The 21,945-nt window shown below is 52.0% G+C and overlaps 1 protein-coding gene across 1 annotated transcript; it reads right to left on the minus strand.

Moving 5' to 3' along the window:
• Nucleotides 1-16,631: 16,631 nt before the first annotated feature.
• Nucleotides 16,632-20,826, minus strand: YRDC (yrdC N6-threonylcarbamoyltransferase domain containing). The gene is made up of 5 exons (XM_054648113.2): nt 20,349-20,826; nt 18,919-19,033; nt 17,912-18,031; nt 17,610-17,752; nt 16,632-17,279 (listed from the first exon to the last, which is right to left on the minus strand). Exons 1-5 carry the CDS (start codon nt 20,792-20,794, stop codon nt 17,216-17,218), a joined length of 888 nt encoding a protein of 295 aa, XP_054504088.2. The 5' UTR covers nt 20,795-20,826; the 3' UTR covers nt 16,632-17,215.
• Between the last annotated feature and the right edge of the window lie 1,119 nt (nt 20,827-21,945).

Raw genomic sequence — 21,945 nt, forward strand, 5'->3', positions numbered from 1 at the left:
AGCTCTCCAGTAATTACAGCTTGCTCAGTGCTCAGCAGAGAGCAGGACAGCTCTCCATGCCTGCAGGTTCCTCTGCTCCTGCTGCCACCCTGCCAGGGTGAGATGCAGCCCTGGAGAGACAGAGAGGCTGCCAGCCACACCATCCCCCAGGATACCTGCATGGGGGTCTTGCCAGCCCTGTGCTGAGGCTGGAGAGGGGATCCTCATATCCCAGCCTGCTCCCATCCCAGTTCAGCTCTGGCCAGTGGTGGAAGGGGACTGGGGAAAGAGCTGCAGCTCAGGGGAGCAATAAATTCTGCTCCATTCTAATGGGGCACTCCAGGCCCAGACAGAAATTGGTGTATAGGTTCACAAAAATCCTGCTTGAATAAACAGAAAGGGAGGGAATGCTGGAGAGAGCATCCAATCTGCATCATAATTAGGGGAAAAAAATAACAAATGGCAGAAACAACCTGTTCCCATCTGCAGCTGCAGTTTGTTCCTGCTGTATTGAACAGCCAGGCACCAAGCCTACCAGGAACCCTCTCTGGAAATGTATGAGTGTTTCATGCAATAAGAGTGGGAAAAGAGCCTCTTTTTATGTGTATTGCAGAATCTGCTGTACTGAAGCATCAGAGAGGATTTTATCTGGCACTGACTGCTGTCTCCAGCCTGGTACCAGAAGTGGGGGGCTCACCCCTGGAAGAGTCTCCTTGAAGAGAGCCCACATGGGTTCAGCAGTCAGGCTCCAGATCTAGGGGTCACCCTGGTGTGGGGCTGGCCTGTGCCCCATGCAGTGGTTCAGGTCACTGTCACATTTGGCTACCCAGAGCAGGAAGATGCAGTTCCTCAGTGGAACTGAGGACTTTTCAGACATTATTCAATCCCAGACTGACTAATTTATCCATAAACCTTCCTAATGAGCCTGATAGTGTAGGAATGAGAGAAAGCAGCATTGTTATCTGTAAACAGCAGCAGCTGACAGCCTGTTTAATCACAGGCTGCATGACAGTGACATCGGTGGAGAAGAGGATTAGACACTTCTCCAATTACTCAAACAGCAAAGGCATGAACACTGAGCCTGAGGGTCACTGAACCCAAAACAAAGAGCAACAAATCTCAGAGCTGGGGAGTCCCAGTGCAGGGGCAAGCTGTGCTGGAGCCCTCCCCAGCACCCTGAGGGCAGCCAGCACTGAGGAAAGCCCTGGCCCTGCTGCAGAGCCAGAGCCACCACTAACACAGCAGGCTCTGCTCTGCCTCGGGATCTGCAGGCTGCCTGTGCCTAACAGGATTTTGCAATCCATGGTGAACATGCTAATGGGATAGAGAGGTAAAGAGTTCATCCTACTCACTTTCTCTGCTTCTTTTCTTTTTTTTTCTGAGCATCTCTCTCTCCCGGTTTTCTCTGGCTCATCTCCTTCTGAGGTCTGCAGATTAAAAGCATTAATATGAGCCAGAAGTTATTATGTGAATCCTGCTTATCACAAAATGAATGGGATCTATAGGGCTGCAGCCCTGGAAGGCATGGCCATTGGTTAACAAGGAGTTAACCAGGGTTAACTCAAGGCCATCAGGGTTTTCCTTCCCCAGCTCCCAAGTCTGGGGGATGCAGCTCACAGGACTGGGGGGAGCACAGCTGCTGATGTGCCACTGCATGGAAGGGAGCAGTGATGATGTGAAAAGTGCATTGGTGGGGGCCAGAGGCTCTGCACAAACTGTGGGGAGGTGCTGGGTGTGCCAGGCACCACCAGGCAGGAGGGAACAGCTCTGGCACCAACATAACAGGAGCTACAGCATTGCTGCTGCCACCTCTGCTTCCACAGCAGGCAAGGTTTAGCCTGTGCCCTCTCTTCTTCCTGATTCCAGGTCTTGGCTTAAACCAGTAGCTGCTCCGTGGTGGAGTCCAGGTGTTTTGATTTATCTCTGAGAGATCTCATTATCAGCCACAGCAGCAGACTCCAACCTTTCATGGCAGGGCCCCTTTGAATTTGCTTTCTGCCCCAAGGTACAAGAGGAACCATGAGAAATCAATTTTCTTTCCTCCAAGACCCCCTAGTTTTCAAGAACTTTTAAAGGGCAGACAAACCATAACTGGGACATCTTTTACCTTTAAAAAGGTCCTTCATCATATTAGATTTTGATTAATCAGCCTCCTACTCTCCTGTCACTTTCACAGTGGAGAGTGCTGGAGACCTCCCACCAGCCCCTCTCTGCAGAGAGAAAGGGAGGGAAAGGGAGAAGGAGGGGAAGACAAAGGAAGACAGAGACTTCCATGGCTGGGGGAGGCTCAGCCCCTGTGCTCAGCTGCCCTCCTGCAGCTCCTTAGCAGGGAGATGCAGCATTGCAGGTGCAGCTCCTGCTCAGCTGGTGCCACTGGCTGCCCTGTGGCTGCCTCCAAGCTTTGAGAATTTCCTGGGGCTGCAAACCCAAGGCTACCTGACTTGCCCAACCAGTGACCAGGCCCTGGGCACAATCACCAGGCTCACAGAGGAGCCTGACACTGTAGGAGACAAGGTGCTCATCCCAGCCAGGCCTCAGTCAGCAGGAGTGGGGGCCAGGGGAGCCCTGCAGGCTCTGAGTGGCAGCAGGCAGCCTCCTCTGCCTGCCAGATAACATACATAATTCAGCTGAAATGTTCATTTAAGTCTGTCTGAGCCATGGCAATAACCTAGACATTATGACAATACAGATCAATAAGCTCAGAGAGGATCCTTCACTGAAACATGCTGCAATTGTTCAAACCAAGTCTTAATTGTGACAAGAATTGATTTCTCTTTTCTAATATCCCTGACTTTTAATTAAAAAGTAGTTAAGGAGACAATGCATTTCCAGGATCATTTAGAGGCAGGACGACATCAAGGAGCACACACTTAAAATGCACAAGTGGTGCCTTGTTAACACAATGGGACCAAGCACAGCCTGGGGAGCTGCTCTGTGCAACTCAGATGGGCTCAGGGACCCCAGGACCCCCCAGGCCAGCAACCACAGCCAGTGCTCCATCCTAGCCTCAGCAGAGCCATGGGCACGTCCCCACTTGTTCTCTGCTGCTCCCCAGGGTCCTCCAGCCATCTGCATTTCACACCCTCTTGCACACACGAGTGCCTCTAATAGCTCTGATTATCCAGCAGCCTCCAGAGCTTTGCTTTGCCCTTGTCCGTGGCACAGGCTGGCAGGGAGGGCAGCACCAGGCAGGGAGGACCAGGCAGGAGGGCAGGACCAGGAGGGAAGGGAGGGCAGGCAGGCAGGGAGGGCAGGACCAGGCAGGACCAAGCAGGAGGGCAGCACCAGGCAGGGAGGACCAGGCAGGGAGGGCAGCACAGCTCCCCCTGCATGAGGGCAGAGCAGTCACTGCAGCACCAGCTGCCCCAGGAGCTCAGGGGGTGAGCACAGCCCCAGCACAACCTTCCCCCACTCTCCATGTGCCCCTTGGGATGGTCCCAGGATGTGCCCACAGCCCAGGAGGGGTTGGTAGGAGGGAAGTGCTGGAGCCCTTGTGAAGGGAGAGGCTGAACTCCTCCAGCCTTTTTGGTTTTTTATTTCCCAGCAGTGTCTCAGTGGCAGCAGCTCGGCAAGGAGCCAGCTGTGAACCAGATATTTATTTCTCAATCATCCTCCATTAGAGTAAAATGGGCCAAAACACCTTAATCTGATTGGAGGGAGACCATTAATATCAGAGACTCCATTAAAAGAAGAAATGGCCTTTTATCTACTCATCAAGAATCATAAAGGAAAACACTTTGGAAGACACCCATAAATGCTCATGAGAAGGAAGGGGCTGCACACCCCCTGGTCTGAGCTCCCCTTGTGCAGATCCTGCTCTGTATTGATGAACCCACCTGCAGAGTCTTGCTCAAGGCCAGCAGTGGTGGAATTTAGAGCAGCAGCCCAAAGCAGGGACAGGTGAAGGTTCCAGAGATCTTGTCTCTGCACTGAAAGGGGCTGGAATATCTTTTGGCCATTCTCACAGAACACGTCTGGTATTTGCTCTGCTGGTGGGTATCTAAGTGGTCAGACAAATCCTGTTACCCTGGGTCTGATTAGATTAGAGGGCAGCAGTGCTGGAGTGCTTGCTGATACTGCCAGGAAAGGAGAGCAAAGACTGAAGGAGATTCTCAGAAACATCCCTACCCACTATTCCCCCCCCTCAGCCCTTGTTCGTGGCAGTCAGAGATGCAGAAGCATCACCCTTGCAAACACAGCCCATTTATTCATTTCCCTTGACTCATCAAATAAAAGTCAAACCACAAGCAGTGAGAATTGGTGTCCTGGCTCTCTGGACCCCCCAGCAGCCACACAGTGCTGCATCCCTGCCAAAAGCCACCATCTGCCTGCCCCAAAACCTCTTTCCTAGAAAGGGTAAATCCAGCAACCGAGTACTGGACAGCCCCAGAGGGAAGGGCAGTGCTGGCTGGCAGTGTCACTGGTCTCAAGGGGGAGTGGGACAGCCCAGACAAGTTCCCTGAAGAATTTATGGGGCTAGAATACCTTTTCATGCTGTTAAGCTTTTAATTCATCCAGCTTTGTTACCTTGGGTTATTTTATTCTCTAAATCAAACAACCCCCATAAAGATAAAACCTTTGTTAACACCACTGGGCTCTTGCCTAAAACAACAGCACACGATCTCCTGCCTTTTAGTTTGATTTTGCTGTCACTTGGGGCAGGATTAAAGAGAAATAGCTCTACTAATTCTTCCAATATCCCTCAGCAAACATCAGCTTGGACCAAAGAGGACACAGGATGCCACTGTTAGTAATTCTAAAGAAGCTCTTCCCTTGCAGATGGCTGGGGACCCTCGATGGCAGCCCCAGCTTTGAGATACCACAGGCTGGAGCAGCTGCCAGCCAGCACCATACTCAGGTATTTCAGCATCCTCTCTTCTTACCAGGGGCTTTTCATCCCTGCTGCACGGAGCACACGCATGAAGGGGCTGATGTCCAATTTGTAACTCAAAATTAGCATTTTTCCTTTGAAGGGGAGGAGGCAGTGCTACCTCCTGCTGCAGGCCCTGTCCCTCAGCAGCTGCAGGGGCTCTGTTCCACAATCCCTCCCAGCCAGGGCCATGCCAGGGACAGGACCAAGCCCCAAGGCCCTCGAGCTGCCATCCCCACCCAGGCCTTGCTCACTCTCAGCTCAGCTCACTGGCTTTGGCTCGGACTCCCCTGTCTCACCTCTGGCTGCCCTGTGCAGGTTGGATCCTGCCCTCCCTCTCTCACTGCTGGCTGCCTGCATCACCTGCTGAGGAACCCCTGGGACATCTTATCCCACTTTCCATTTTCTGCTGGGTTTTTGGAGCTGTTTGTAATCCAACAGCTCAAGTGCTGCAGCATCACAGTGACCTTTCCCAGACAAGCCAGTGTGGTGTTTTCAGGGTTCCCTGTCGTTGGAAGGAAAAAATGAATCTGACTCTGTGTTCTTAGAAGGCTAATTTATTATTTTATGTTACTATTTTATATTAAAGAATATTATACTAAACTATACTAAAGAATAGAGAAAGGATACATACAGAAGGCTAAAAGATAGTAAAGAAAAACTCATGACTGACTTGAGTCTGACACAGCTGGACTGTAATTGGCCAAGAAGTCAAAACAATTCACATGAAACCAATGAAACAACCACCTGTTGGGTAAAAAATCTCCAACCACATTCCAAAGCAGCAAAACACAGGAGAAGCAAATGAGATAAGAATTATTTTCCTTTTTCTCTGAGGCCTCTCAGCTTCCCAGGAGAGAAATCCTGGGCAAGGGGATTTTTCCAGAAAATGTGATGGTGACACCGGAGTTTTCCAGCCAGACAACTCTGGGTTTGTGTCAATTCCAGCTCCCCTGCCAGTCAGGACAGCCACATGCAGCCTGAAGCTCACAGCAGCTGTCAGGCCACTGCTGCAGTGCCAGCATGGCTGTGCTCAGTGCTGACAGCTCCCCACGCCTGCAGAAGGGTTTGCATCCCCAGACATCCCCAGAGGTGAACGTGGCAGCTGCTCTGGGATGGTTTCCCATCCATTCCCATTGAGAGGAAGGCATGAGGAGCATTGCCTGTGCTTCTGCTGGCCACAAACACGACCAGCATGGGCCACATGGAGCCCTGCAGCAGCACAGGCAGAACTGAGCAGGCAGCACTGGCTCCAGGGCCTGGTTTGTGCTTTGTTTCCTCCTGTAACCCTCTGTTCCTGACCTCACAACTGCTAACTCTCAGAATGTGACCTTAAGCCTCACTAAATGAATTTCTCCTCTGTGTTACTGTAAGGGCTGTGCAGTGCCAGAAACGCTGCTCAGCCAAGGTGTGCTGGAGGAGCAGGGCTGGCAGCAGGGCACAGCTGCACAGGGCTCTGCCAGCAGCTCAGACCCACACCACAGAATATTTCTGCCTCCCTGCAGAACAGAAACCTCAGGAGCTGCTGGGCTGGCAGGCAGCAAGTTCCAGAGCTGGAGCCCAGGGCTGTGCAGAGGCCACAGCAAGGAGCTGGACAGAGCTGGGACACCAGGACATCCACAGGGCATGGCAGGGCCACCAGGACATGGCACAGGGCAGAGCTGGGCCACCAGGACAGGGCACAGGGCAGAGCTGGGCCACCAGAGCTTGGCACAGGGCAGAGCAGGGCCAAGGTGGGCAGGGCAGGCACGGGCTGAGAGCTGGCAGCCAGGGCACAGCAGTCTCAGGATGTGGGAACCCAGGGCACACAGGGAATATTTCTCTGTCTGCTCTGGGGTGCCCTGACCCCCAGGGCAGCACTGACTTTGACCCTCAGTCATGGAGAAAGTTTCCTGAACTCCAGAACAGACTGGAATCCACAAAAGTGTGAAATAGATTAGAGAGAGTAGTGTAGGTGCATCACCTGATGAGAAACTGAGGTTTTGGGATTTTCAGTATGTTGTGGATGGAAGCAAGATGGAGGGCACAGGGTGTCATCCTGGGTTTCTTCTTCATGCTTCTTCTTCCTCCTTCTCCATGGGTTTGGGTGGCATTTTGTAATTGGGCAGAAAAGTCCTCATTGGGGGCTCTTTGGGATCAGTTATTGGGTTAAAAGGGAAAATAATCCAGGTGTCAGCTCTTAATTGGATAGTTTAGTCTTAAAAGCCCTTGTACCAAGAGATTGTTGGCCATTTTGTGCCTTCTAATGAAAAGCTGCTGAACTCACAGCAGTGAGGCTGTTTTAGTGATCAGAAATAATGAACACCTGAGTCTGAACATGAACTGCTGCCTCAAGTGCCTTCAATGCAGACCCAGAGAAACCCACAGCTGCTACTGCCACAACAGGAGACTGTTCTCTGTTCCTGGCACTGGGCTGGACCAGGGGCTCTCAGAGCACTGGTGATGTCACTGCAGGGAAGCTTCAGCCTTCAGAGAGCAGGGGAGTAATTGAGAATTGACTGAGATGTCCCAGGTGAGCCCTGGATGCACATCACATCCTGCTTAACTCAACAATTACCATTTCTATTATCCCTTCCTGCACTCTGTTAAAAGCTAAAAGGTCTGTAATTAGCTACTTGGTTTAAGTGTAAGGTTTTAATTAATTCATGTTATGAAGTACAATTGCTTCTTGAAGATAACATTGTACATTCTATCACACTCTAGCCCTCTGTAATGCTTTAACCAAAATACCAGCTTGTCCCAGGGAGTCAGCAAAGGTCCTAAAATCAGGCACTGGGATGCAAAACTTCCTCTGTGAAGCCAAAAGGAAGCAACAAATGGACAAACAATTCAGTACAACCCCTCTCAGGGCCATTCCTGCTCTGAGCCCCAGGAGGAGGACATGCCAGGCTGCAGCTCCTGCATCGCCCCCAGCACCACAAATGCATTTAACTGCTGATTCATCTTTGATTCCATCTAACTTAGCTGTTAGAAGAGTTTTAGTTTAGGACTTGATGTGTTTATGGAAAAGTGTCAGCACAGCACATCAGCCCAGGGTGGCTTCACACCAGACAAGCTCTCTCACCATGTCATGACAACTCTGAGACACTCATACAAATGTAAAATCCCTAAAACTTCCCAAACAAAGACCAGCCATAGAGAGACTTAGAGAAAAACCTTGCAAAAGGCACAATAAATCACCGAACTTTTGGCATTGGGCAGAATTAAAAGGATAAAGTGAAGTTTTTGCTTGCTGAAAGCTGTTTCCATGCTGCTGCAGCAGCAGATGGTCTTTCCTGGAGGTGAAGGATTTTGAAGATTTGCCAGTGCAGAGAGAAGCAGAGGCTTAACATATGTACTGTAAGATGTAAGAGGAGAGCACCTGGAGGTGCAGCTCAGAGGGTGGACTGACCCAATTCCTGCTATTGGGGTCCCTTCAGAATTCCTCAGGAGGGGAACCCCAATAGGCACAGCCTTCCCTTCATTCACACCAGCAGCCTGTTCTGGCTCTGGTTTATGAGCCATTAATTCCTAATAAGTAGAAAACTGCCTGATGGGCTTTGCACAAGAATATTTACAGCATCAGAGACAATACCATGTAAATTCCCAGCTCTAAAGCAGAGTTTGAATGCTGACATATCTTAAATAATGATAAATGAAGAATTTATGGATGCAGCTAAAGTTCACATGAGAATTTTGATTCATTATCACACTGAGCTCAGGTGGAGCCATCAAACCCATCTTGTCCCAGGTTTGGACACCACCACATCCCTCAGCTGCCCCCCCAGTGGTGGCCAGCCCCCCTTGCCCTCCTGTGCTGCAGAATCACCAGCCAGGGGCTGCTGTCCTTCCCTGCCAGCCCCAGGGAGCTGTGCCAGGGAGGCACTGAGCTGTGTGTCCTGAGCCAGGGCTGTGACAGCTCCCCAGCCAGCCAGAGAAATGCTAATTGCAAAGCAAGTAATTAGTGGCTATAAAATATGACCAATACAATTACGCTGAGGATTTTTTTTTTTCCTCTGTCTGTCCAGAGTCTTGGCATGGAATAGTGTTATAATTAGGTGACAAAAGTGACAGGCAGCTCCAGTGAAACAGCCTGTCCTCACCCTCTGCAGAGACTCCCCAAGTGTTCTGCACCAATAATTACTAATCAAGTTATTTCTCTCAAGATTAAAAAAGCATTCTGCAGGTAATCTGCCCATAATAGCACAGTCCTGGTGCTGGCAAAGAGCCCAGCAGGTCTGGGATGGCTCCATGCCAGCATCACAGCCCCTTCCTGAGGGACACCCACCCCACCTTGGACCCCCTTTGTGTCCCCACAGGCTCTGAACTGCTGCTCCATGCCCCAGAATTGCCACACAAGGGCTCTCAGGGCATCCCACCACCACCAGGTGTGATGAAGGACTGCTTTGGGGTCACCTAAAGAATCACCAGCAAAGATGATCCAAACAGAGCCACAGTGGGCAACAGGTGGGACAGGGTGAGGAGGAATTGACTGAGATGTCCCAGGTGAGGCCTGGATGCACATCACATCCTACTTAACTCAACAATTACCATTTATATTATCCCTTCCTGCACTCTGGTAAGCTAGGTCTGTAATTAGCTACTTGGTTTAAGTGTAAGTTGTTAATTAATTCATGTTATGAAGTACAATTGCTTCTTGAAGATAACATTGTACATTCTATCACACTCTAGCCCTCTGTAATGCTTTAACCAAAATACCAGCTTGTCCCAGGGAGTCAGCAAAGGTCCTAAAATCAGGCACTGGGATGCAAAACTTCCTCTGTGAAGCCAAAATGAAGCAACAAATGGACAAACAATGATCCTGAAATGCTCAGCAGTGATCCTGAAATGCTCTGGTCCCTCCACACTGTCAGTGGGCACATGCAGCCACAGCTCTTCTCACAGAGGGCAGGCAGGCACAACTCCCCAAGGATATTTTCCCAACAACTCCCCAAGGATATTTTCCCAACAACATCCCAAGGATATTTTCTGGGAATCACAGCAAAAAACCTCAGAGAAGAAAAAGAAAACAATTTTTATCTCTGCTTGCTGCTCCTGTTGTTTTTGCACATGTGGAATGTGTTATGGAGATTGTTTGCCTGAAGTGATTTGTCAGTTGGATTCTGCTGAGGGTTGTTTTGTTTCCTTTGGGAAATTGGGTCAAAGCTATGTCCTGGCTGTCTCAGGCAGTCATGGGTTTTTCTTTAGTACCTTTTTAGTATCCTTTTAGTATTTTTTGTATAGTATAGTATCTCTATAGTATAGTAACTCTTAAGTATAGTATCTTTAATATACTATAGTTTTAATAAAGCAATTATTAAATATAGTTTAATAAAACATATATATAAAGCATATATATAAATATAATACAGTTGAATAAAGCAATTGTTCAGCATTCTGACTCAATGGAGCGATTATTCACTCAAATTATGAATTATTCCAATTATTGGAATATAATTCAAATAATTCCCAATATTATTTCCAATATGTAGGGAATAATATTATTATTCCCTGCATTGGGGAATGTAGGGAATGCCACTACATTTGCCAATTATTCCCTACACTGGGGGCTCCCTGCCTGCAATACTGCTCAGCCCTGCAGACCCTGCAGCTCTTCCCACACCAGCTGTACCTGGCCCATGCTCTGCTTTATTTCCAGCAGCTCCCTGTCCATGTTCTCCTCCATCCAGGGCCTTTTGTCATTATCTAACCCCTGACAAACCCATTGTGATTGTAAATATCAGAACCATTGTGATCCCAGGCAGATGCCCAGGCCTGGCCCAGAGGAGCAGCAGTGTTTTGCACAAGGCAGTAACAAATTACTGAATGTCACCTGTGATTTATCACTGCCTTGGCTTCCAGACAGTGACACTGTTTCCCCCTGGGAATCAGCATTGTGGGTGCCAGCACATCTGCTCTGACTGAACCTCTAACAGGGATGATTTTGCTTATTTTATTGGATTGGAAGCATCCCCAATAAGCATCTTGTCTCCTTGTCTGAGTGATGCCTTTGCCATATGACACTGAATTTACATCCCATCCACTGCATGCAACTGCTCTGACAACTGGAAAAGCACCATATGGGGTGGGGACACACTCCAGGAGCTCAGTCCCAGCAGGGACCAGTCTCTGCCATGCTGGTGAATGTGCCAGAAACGTCTGCAGGTGACAGGCCCTGCCAGAGATAAGACTGCACAGCGCTGTGCCGTGCTTTCATCTCCAAAAATGCTTTAAGATGCAAAGAAATTAACAGCAGCTTCTCCTGGGCACAGCTCTTGGCTGCATGGGGGTCTGAGATGCCACAGAGAGGCTGCTGGAGCTGTCTGCAGGCTTGGGCTGCTCTGAGGAGGAGCAGAAACACCCCAGAGGGCAGAGAGAGCCCAGAGGGCAGAGCTGCCTTGGGCAGGGGCTCTTGGGAGGCTCCCACTGCGGCTGCCAGTGGGATTGGCTGAAGTGGGACTTGTGCCAGAGCAGTTCTGCTACTGAGACCCCTCTGAGCCACACAGAAAGGAGGACAGACCCCTCTGAGCCAGCCCTGCCTCTGTCAGCACCCCCAAAATGGGCTGGGGTGTTGGGGAAGATGAAACAGGAAAGCCTTATAAATATGGTTGCCTGGCAAAAGATTTTGAGAATATGGAAAATATAAGTGAGATTGAAATGAAAGCAAGCTCTGAGATCCCTCAGTTCCTGAACAACTGGCAAACAATGGCATGGCCAGCTGAAGGTGATCCCCTTTGGATCAAACAATCCCCTCTGCTTGCAGACAGGCCCAAGGCTCAGAGCAGACCCTGCCAGCTTGGCAGAAGGGGCCAAAGAGGAGTTTGTAGGGTTTCAAATGTAACCCAGTGTGGTAATGGAATGATTCCTATAGGCTGTATGGAAATACTGTAGGATTTGTATCTTGGACTAGATTGGTTAGTGAGAATTAGAATATTCAGCACAGAAGAAGATTTATGGTATTGGAATGGGAACCTTGCGCTCTTACCCTTTTATGCTCTCATCCTCTCTCTCCCTCTCTCAGGCCTGCTCTGAGCTGTGGCTGGCAGCTCCCAGCAGGGCCCTGCACCCAGGCCCTTTGCAATAAACCCCAAGTTCCAGCCCTGGCTGCAGAGATCTCTGCTCTCCATCCATCCCCACCATCCCACCCCCATCACTCCTACACTGGGGGACACCAGCAGGAGCAGGGCCATGCTCACCCAGGGTTTGAAGCACAGCAAAGCCTCTGCTCCCTGCATGGCACCTCCAGCTGCTGGGCCAGGAGCGCTGTCCCTGTGTCCTGCTGGCCTCACCACCAGCACCTGGCTTGTCCTTGTCCTTGCCCTGGCTGGCAGTGGGGAGTGAGGCTCCAGATTTCCCTTTCATCTCATCAGGGCCTGCTGGATTTAATTCCCTGCACTTCAGTACAAAGCAAGGGTCCTATCCAGAAAGCAATTTGTGTTTCTCAGAGCAGGCAGTCAAAACCTTTCCCATTAAAATGTAAATTTAGCCGTATTTTCTGGCATCATCTCTTTTCTTTCCTTAAGTTAAGAGGAATATGAACCTGTATTATTTTTTCCATCAACAACATCTTCCCCTCGGTTTTGTTTTAAGGAAAAAAGCTGCCTGATACACACCTTTAGCAAATTAAATTTGAATTGAGTCTGACAGCACAACAGGGATCCAGATTACAGAGAGATGTCCTGGCCTAATTGGAGTCATTGCCAAGAAGATTTTTGCAGAGTGTTAACCACAGAGGGCACAAGGAGAGCAGACATGGTCTGCACCAAATGCTCATCTCAGCAGCATTCCCAGCTGGCTGCAGGACCAGCAGCACCTTGGTGGTGTCTCTCAGGAACATCCTGGATGCTGAATTTAGTTTTACTGCAATCCCAGCCATGCTCAGCCAGGCACCACAGAGCCCCACTGGCCACTCCCTCTGCCAGCCCTGGGCTCCCACGTCAGCCAGGTGTGGTGGGTCCTGCCCTGCCAGCAATCCCTGCCCCACATCCATCCATCCATCCATCCATCCATCCATCCATCCATCCATCCATCCATCCATCCATCCATCCCTGCCCCACATCCATCCATCCATCCATCCATCCATCATTCATCCATCCATCCATCCATCCATCCATCCATCCATCCATCCATCCATCCATCCATCCATCCATCCATCCATCCCTGTCCCTCCTCCAGTCTCCCCACAGCTGCAGAGGGGAATGTCTGGGAACCAGCAGAGGATTTTGGCCAGACATGCTCAGAATAATGAAACCAACTGTCCTGCTCACTGCAGGTTTTAAAAGATGATGTTTCATTATTAAAACCCCAAATCTCTGTGAACTCACCATTTCTTTTGCTTTCAGACACCTGGAGGCAAGGAAGGGCTCTCTCCACACCTGGGGAAGGCTGTCAGCATTTGAAGGATGTTCAGAGGACACAACTACGCAGCAAGGAGGAAAACCTGAAAATTCCCCTCTGCCCACATTGGGCAGGTAACTACCACAAGCTTGGGAGCTCCTCATTCCCCAGAAATCCCAAAATCTCATCCAATCAATCTGTGGCTGATGACAACTTGCACCTGACAGAGCTGCAGCCAGGCCACCCCCAGCCCCTGTGAGCAGAGTTAAAGGGGATCATCAGTAAAAATGAATGGTTTAATTACCAAGGGGGATCTGATCCAGTGCTTTCCCTGCCCTGGGGACCAAGGTGCTCCCTATGGCTTTCCTGCTGTGCCCCTGGAGCCCAGCACATCTTGGACTGCAATGGAATGCTCTGGAATGCTCTGTCCCACAGCAGCAAGTGAATCAGCAGCCTCAGCCAGCATTAATTATGCAGAGAATAATTTGCTGGTAAGGAAAAAAAAAAAAGTTCTAATTTAATTTAATCAAAATTAAATTAATAGTTAATTTAACAATTCCACAGTGAAAAGCCCTTGACCTCTGGACTTCTCCTCCCTCCTATGGCTCCTGCAGTGGTGACATCCCCTGGCACCCCAACATTTCCCCACCTCAGCCTGCTCTGCCCAGGGCCCCCTCCCCAGGGACTCCCTGCAGCCATCCCCAGGGTGGGTGAACCACAGCTGTTCTGGAAAGGGAAAAATGGAGAAGAGGTGGATGTACACAGACCATGTTAGCTTTAAGCCCCTGAAAAAGTACAGCACAAATAAATATTTTTTTAAGGAACTGGAAAATAGGAAGAAGAGCAGCCAGGCAGAACATCCTCCAGAAAAGGGAGCTGAGAACAAATCTGACAAATGTACCTGGGGTGACCTGGAAGAGGGACTGCTGTCTGAGGAAACAGACCCTCCAGGTGACCTCAAGGTCCCTTCTGCCTATATTATCTACACTTCTACAGACTAATTCCTTATATCTGTATTAATAATTAATTAATTAATTCCTTAAACCAGCAGGGCAGGCTGGGCTTCATCTGGAAGCATCCCCCCAGGCAGTTGGCTATTTCCTAGTCAAGGCATTACAAGAAAAAAAACCAGAAGAAGATTAACATAAATATTGTTTGAAAGACTTAATTAACTGCAAATTGCAATTTTGTGTTTCCAGCTTAATTAGCATGGGTCTGGTTTTCATTGTATTGGGAAGCAGAACGAGGGCAGTAGCAGCAGCACCACAGATCTGTGTTTGTAGTGAGGGAGGAAAACCTCTCTCTGCTGAGGGCTCTTGGATGCCTCAGACATTTGCTGGATTTCTCCTAAACTAAAGCTGCCAGCAACCAGGAGACAGGACATTCTTAGAGCCCCAAAGGCCACTTTTCATCTGACACCCAGACCCTGAGGAAATGACTTCTTTTTCCTATGGAAAATGGGCTTCATTTGTGGCCACTTGCCCTGGCAGATCGTGTGGTGCAAAGCTTGTAATTAGGAAATTTTGCTGGATTTCTCTGTCTTGGTTTGGAAAGACAGGAGCCTGCTAAGGAAGGCAGGAGCCTCCCCTGAAATGGAGAATGTGAACCCCCCCCACCCCTCTGAATTGCTGTAAATTTTAAATTAAGGGGCTCTCAGGCAAAAAATATGGGAGCAGGAAATAACAGTTCTTGAATAGGGAAGAAAAATAAAAGATAAAATGAACAATGCAGTGAACCAAAGCAACAGTGGCAGAGTCAGAACCCAGCCTGACACCCTGTGGGTCAGGCTGGTGGCAGCAGAACCATTGGAATTGTGGCTCAGCCCTCCTGCAGTGCCAGGGCTGGTTCTGCTGGAGCAGGGATCCTGGAGAAAGGTGCAGTCTCTGCCTCTGCAGATCCAGGGCAAGAGGCAGCTGCTGTTCCTCTGGGCAATGCAGTGCAGAAGCCGTGCTGGTGTTCCAGAATCTCCAGATTCTATCCGGGTAGGAATGCTTGGCTCCTCCCTCTGGGCTCCCATCTGCCAATGGGATGCTGCAGTTCTTATCAGCCATGCAGGGACATTCCAGAGCTGTTATCAGCAGTGTCCCCTCCTGAGGGAGGAGTGATTGTGGTCACTCAAAGAGAGAGATAAGGCAAACTGCCCACTTGACAAAAGACAACTGCCATAGAGATGGTGATAGAACACATCCTGCCTTGCAATCTGGAACATTCTCCATTAAGGTACCATTCTAAATTAAAGCTGCCAGCAGCATCCCCACCAGCTCCAGCAGGGTGGAAAGGGGCAGACACCAAGCAGCTCCACCTCCAACACCAGCCCTGGCCCAGGCAGCCTGGCCTGGTGCTGCTTCTTTGCTCCATGAGTTTGAACTGGCTCTGCTATGAGATCCTTCAGATGCATTTCTGTTTGCTAATTGAAATGCAAACCATGTATCTCCTGCTCTGAGTGCTCACAACAATGTGATTTCCACAAGGGCTGCAAGGGTCACCCTGTTCTGGGAAGGTTTGTGAAGGTGTTTTTTCCTGCCTGGCATATTTCCAGCGGTACCTGCCCACTCCAGCAGCAGCTGTGTCTGATCCCCCTGTCCCAGCTGGGCTGGGCTGTATTTTCACTGTGTCCCCAGACAGGTCACTGTGTCCTGGTGTCACCACAGGTCCCAGCACCACGTCCCTGCTCCCAGCACACCACAGTCACTCGGTGTAGCAGCAGGGTCCCAGTTTGGGAAGTACCAAGGACACCTGAACAAGCAAGAAATCCTGGGTTTGCTGTGTGCTGGCACATTCCAGAGGTGCTGACAGTGCCCTGACCCTGACACACAGGCTTGTCACCTCAGCTGGTGCCAAGCTGACAGCACTGTGCCCCACAGCCAGCCAGAGGAAAGAGGAAAGAGGGAATTTATAGTGCCTGCAGTTTCTGCAAGGCAACAGCACTGGCCCTTTCACCCCTGCCTGATGCATGGCTCATCCTCTTGTGCTGCTGGTACAAATAAAGCTGTCACTCGCAGGGACACTGAGCACTGGCAGCAGGGACATGAGCAGAGGCACCAGCTGAGATGGTGACGCATTTCCCCAGTTGTCTGCCCACAAATGCCACTGCAGGCTGTGCCAGGATGAGGCTCTGGGCACCCCAGAGCAGCCACCAGAGCCAGCCCCATTCAGGCAGGGCAGCTCTTCCTTAGGGCTGTGCCTCACCTGGGGAGCATCACACCCAGCTCTGGGAAAGGAGCCCTGCCTGGCTCAGCTCCTCTGCATGTCCCAGACTCCCCAAGGAGAGGAGGAAGAGGAGGAGCTGCAGCAGCAGAGCCCCCAGGGCCCTCGAGACACTGGGAAAAACCATCCCAGTGCAGGCTGGGCACCCCACACACATCCCAGGGGCAGAGCTGCTCCCCCAGCACAGGATCCTGGCCCCACACCACCCCCTCCTCCCTTCCCAGAGACTGCACTTGTCAATCAATGATCAATACCAGTGGACATTTTCATCCATTCCCTGTTTACTTCAGCTTAGCACCATTTCAGAGCAAAATCAAAAGGGAATTCTACATTTAAATGAAGGAAGATCATCACACCACGAGCTTATTTCATTCTCTGCATGAGGAGGAAGCAGGTTGTTCTGAGCAGCTCTAGCCTGGGGTATCTGAACACTGAATTTTCAGAAGCACTGACAGTTTAATCTCAGGAGGAGGTTCTGATCACATTTAGGACAGAGAACAGCACATCTGTAACACCTTCAGAGCTCCAAACCCCTCCATGCCTGCTTTCCTTCCAGTGCAGGTGGCACAGGGTGAGCTCTGGGGCACACAGGGCCTTCCCCACACCGCCCTGACAACAGTTTAACTTTTCACTGTATGCACAAAGCCTGACCAGGGTAACAGAACAGACATTTGGGAACAGTACAGCAGCACAAAAAAGGTCCAAAAGGGTTTTCCAGTCTTTTAATATTTTTTAAATTTACCTTGACATAACCCATTGACCTTATTAAACAAGGCCACGATCACCCAGTCCTGAGTGCACAGGCACACAGTGCCCAGCTCCACCAGCTCCCAGGCCCAAGGGTTAGGAGGATTCTGGTTCCAAGCCATACTTCTTCTTCAGGATTTCAACTGTGGGTGTCAGTGCACTGCAAGGAGAAACAGAGCCATGAGAACAAAGGTTTGGAGCATTAAAAGTGCATTTTTTGGGGAGGAGCAGTCAGCAAGGATTGCACTTAAGAGCCAAGGAGAGCACAAACTGCAGAAACACAGCTTCACACAGAGCCTGTGAGAAAGGGGAATTTGAGAGCTCCTGAGGATTTCTGTGTGTTCATAATTAGGTTAACACTAATGAGAAGGTGGAACTGCTGTGGGAAGTGAAGCAAAGCAAAGCAAACAAAGCAAGGTAATGCATGTCCCACCCCAATCCAAAAGCTTTGTTTTGTTTAAAGCAAAGGAACAGCCCCAGCTACACTCACCAGCCAGGCCTGATGATGGAGAATTTCCCTGACACAGACAAGTCAACCACAGTTGAGCCCAAGCGACACTCTGGGCTCTGCATGTCTCCTATGGGGCCTCCATCAACGACCAGGGACAGCTGAGGCCACAAGTCCTGGAATTCCTGCAGGAGAGCCGTGGGTAACAATCCTGCCAGCAGCTTGTACCATTTAAATAAAAATACAGCAGCAGAGCAACCCTTGGCTTATTGCTAAAGCTCAGCTGAGAGAGCCTGGGGCTCTGCCAAACCCAGGGAGATGCCAGAGGGGGGAAGGAGCCTCACCAGCACGCTCAGGGTGCTGCCCTGGGAGCTGATGTTGGCGCTCGTCAGGGCCAGCGGGCCCGGGCAGGCCCGAGCCAGGTCTCTCATGAAGGGGTGGTCTGGAATGCGGACACCAACCAGCTGCAGGGAGGGACAGGAGAGTTACACACACACAAACTGCCTTCAATACTGCCTAAAGCTCGCTGGGCTTAAAGCTGGAACTCTGGAGAATTGACAGATCTGCATCTGCTGGAGCTGTGGTAACACATGGCTTAAATCAGGCCCCACGTCCAGGTCAGTCCTGGGGGGCAGGACACCACAGGGACCACTTCTGGGGACAGCTGAGTGTTGTCATCCTATTGCAGGGGTTCCATTCTGTTGCCTGCTTATCACAAAAGTTTCACACCTTCTTGTGTTTCTCATGGGCAGCTCCTCAGAGCTCTGACTCTTTCTTCTTCACAAAGCAGCCACTGACTCCAGTTCCCTTCTCAACCTGCCAGCAATCCCTGCCCCAAATCCATCCATCCCTGTCCCACCATCTATCCCCCATCCATCATCCATCTGGGTGTTTTGTATCTCTTGGTCTTCTCTGGTATTGTTCTTTATGTAAGAAACTTCAAATTTTGCATTTTCCTATGCCCTTTGTACCATGGCAGAGGTTTCGTAAGTAAAAAGGTTAAAATTCAACACATGGTTCTACAGGCTAAACTTTAACTGCTTAATTCATATTGCTAATTCGAGTGAACTCCAAAAATCTCTATTTCACTCCATCCATCCATCCATCCATCCCTTTTTAGCACTCTTCTTCTCACTGGTTACAGCTGTGACCTGTTCAAGTCAGGCCTGTTCCTGATCTTTGATAGGAGATATTTGATAGCTGCATCCAGCTGCAGCTCCTTAGGGCTAAGATTACTTTACACCCTATTTTAATTTTCTTACATTCTATCCCCCTACAGCTAAGGACAAACATTACAGCAGCAGCAGCACAAAGCCAGCCCCCTGCCCCCAATCCTGCAGCCATCACCCACCGATGTGAAGGGGTTCAGGTCCTTATTGAGCTCCTCTGAACGCTCCAACACCAGGGTCACTGGTCCTGGCAGCAGGTCCCGCAGCAGCTCCTCGGGGACATTGACGTGGCAGTACCTGCAGGGGCAGGGACAGCGGCATCAGGGCGGGCACAGGGAGCAGCTCTCATCTGTCATGAGTAGAAAAGTTGCCCATATTTTTAAAAAGGCTGCAGAGTTCACAGGTTGGGCTAGTTGCTGCCAGGGTGGAGTTCTAACTGTTTGTTGTTGTAATCACCTGTGGTTTTCATTAACTATTGTCAGAACTCAGTGCATCCCTCTGGGTGTCCAGAGTTACCAAGGACCCTGCTGGGGGGCTCAGAGACCCTGGCACACAGCCCAGAGCACCTGGGGATTTGATTTTGACCCCTGGAGCAAGTTGCCAGCTTTGTATGAGGACCTGAAAGTCACACAGGTTTGAATAGTGTAATAATAAAATGATCACAGAGTGAAAATGTAGATTTTAGGATTTTTGGTATGGGGGTTATGGGGACAAGATGGAGGGACCTGGGCGTGTCCAGCCTTTCTCCTTGTTCTCCATTTTCTGCAGTGATGTTGGCACTTTGGGGTTGGTTTAGAGTAGAAGTGCACTGTCTAACACAGGTGATAGGTATTGGGAATTAAGTGTAAATATGTTATATGTAGTTTGTAGTATAAAAGGACAACACCACCCTTGGGGCGGTCACAGTGCCTGTGGCTGCCCTGCTGAGCAGAAAGAAAATTTTATAGATAAGAATTAATAAACAACCTCAAGACCGAAAAGTGAAGAGCTCAGACTCATTCTTCAGCTGCATGGGCTGAGGCAGAGACATCCTGCACATCTCAGGGCAGCAATTATCAACAGCAACCCGAGAAACTACCTGTTGTTGATGGTTGGGAATTCCCTTTTTTGTCGAGTGGCACCCTGCTGCTTCCCGGAGGACGGTGAAGAGGAAGGGACATATGGGCTGGCATGCAAATAAAGAAGCCCCTCACCAAACCTAACAAAAAACCCCTAAGAACAACGAGCCAACACGGAACTGAGGGATCGAAGTGATGTCTAGACGTGAGGAACAGAATCCAGTGTCCGCTGAGACCCTTTTTACCCCTCACCCTAACCTAAAAAGATGTCGGCCAGACAGAGGGCCTTGAATGTCAAACCGAAAAAGGGGGAATCTCCTGATGCTCTCGTGAGGACAGAACCCCCAGCTCTGCCCACAGACCAGCGAACACAGCTGCACTTTTCCTCCTCCTCCTCCGTGCCACTCCTGGGAGCAGCAGCGGCGTGAGCGCGACACGTCGGTTCTCCCCACCCGAGCTGATTTTTAATAAAGGCATTAAAAAGGAGAAAGATCTCCTGCCCTATTTATTTCACCACCCATCCCGCGCGGCTCCGGGGGTCTCTCAGCGCGCACCGGTAGAGCCGCTCCACGTCTCCGAGGCAGATGGCGAGCGGCTTGGCTCCGTTCCGCCCCTTCAGGCTGTAGATGCTGCGCACGGCGGCCGAGTCCTGGGCCAGGCAGGCCACGCCGTACACCGTGTCCGTGGGCACGGCCACCAGCCCGCCCGCCTGCAGGGCACCGGCCGCGGCCGCCACCGCCTCGCTCCACTCAGCGGGGCCCGGCTCCCGCCGCCAGCGGCCGCGGCCTGCACCCTCCGGTGCGGCCCAGCTCCCGCCGCCGGCCCAGCCTGCGCCCTCCGCTGGCTCCCCGCGCGCTCCCTGCGGGCCGGGCCGGGCCCCGCGGGCGGGCGGCAGCAGCACCAGGCGGGCACAGCCCGGTACCGGTGCCGGCACCGGGGCCAGGCCCGGGCCCGCCGCTCGCTCCGCCGCCAGCGCCAGCAGCCGCGCCGCCCGCGCCATGCGGCGGCACTTCCGGCGCGCGGCAGTGACGCCATCGCCTGGGCGGGGCAGGGCCAGCAGCGCCGTTGCCATGGAGACCGGGGGCGCGCGGGAGCCGAGCGCGGGGCGGAGCGAGGCGGAGGGAGAGCGGAGAGTGCGGAGAGGGGACAGGCGGAACGGGGGTCAGGGGCATCGGGGGGACAGGGAGGGAACGGAGGTACAGGGGCATCGGGGGGACAGGGAGGGAACGGGGTGGGCAGAGGGATCGGGGGGACAGGGAGGGAACGGGGTGGCCAGAGGGATCGGGGGGACAGGGAGGGGACGGGAGCGGCCGGAGGGATCGGGGGGACAGGGAGGGGACGGGAGCGGCCAGGGGGATCAGGGGGACCGGGAGGGGATGGGAGCGGCCAGGGGGATCAGGGGGACAGGGAGGGGATGGGAGTGGCCGGGGGCTCCGGGAGTCCGGAGAGGGGACGGAAGGACAGGGGGGGACCGAGAGGAACGGGGCGGCCAGGGAGATCGGGGGAACAGGAGGGAACGGAGGAAACCGGAGCAGCCAGAGGGATTGGGGGTTTAGGGGGGAACGGGAGCAGCCGGGGGCTCCGGGGGTCCGGAGAGGGGACGGGAGCGGCCAGGGGGATCGGGGGGACAGGGAGGGGACGGGAGCGGCCGGGGACATCGTGGGGAACGGAGGGAACGGGGTGACCAGGGGGATCGGGGGGTCCGGAGAAGGGACGGGGGGACAGGGGACGAACGGAGGGAACGGGAGGGTCCAGGAAGGTTCCGGGGGCGACCGCTGTCCCCGCCGTCTCCCCGCAGGTCCCGGACGGCCTGAGGAGGCTGCGGGAGCTGCTGGAGCTCCGGCAGCGGCAGCTGCGCTCCCGCATCGCCGCCTGCGAGGAGCTGCGGGCGGAGATGGCCGCGCTGCGGGCGGCGCTGAGCCCCGGCCCGGCGGGCGGCGCGGGGCCCTGAGGAGCCCCGAAGGGACCGAGGGGTTTGGGGCTCCGGGAACGCCCGGGCGGTGCTGGGGGAGCGCAGGGAGCGGTGGCGGCCGGGCTGCCCCGCCGTGGCCTTGGAGCTCGCTCGGTATCGCCGCGCTCGTGCCTTATCGCAATAAATTCACTTTAGAATAAAGCGAGACGGGCTCGGTCTGTACCTCCCCACTCCCGTGT

The sequence above is a fragment of the Agelaius phoeniceus genome, chromosome 22 (assembly GCF_051311805.1).
Source record: "Agelaius phoeniceus isolate bAgePho1 chromosome 22, bAgePho1.hap1, whole genome shotgun sequence".
Taxonomy (NCBI): Eukaryota; Metazoa; Chordata; class Aves; order Passeriformes; family Icteridae; genus Agelaius; species Agelaius phoeniceus.

Coding starts and splice junctions, on each gene's coding strand:
- YRDC (XM_054648113.2), bottom strand. CDS start 20,794: ATGGCGCGGGCGGCGCGGCTGCTGGCGCTGGCGGCGGAGCGAGCGGCG. Junction 19,034..20,348: donor GACGTGGAGCGGCTCTACCG/GTGCGCGCTGAG, acceptor CTGCCCCTGCAG/GTACTGCCACGTCAATGTCC. Junction 18,032..18,918: donor ACCTGAACCCCTTCACATCG/GTGGGTGATGGC, acceptor CCCTCCCTGCAG/CTGGTTGGTGTCCGCATTCC.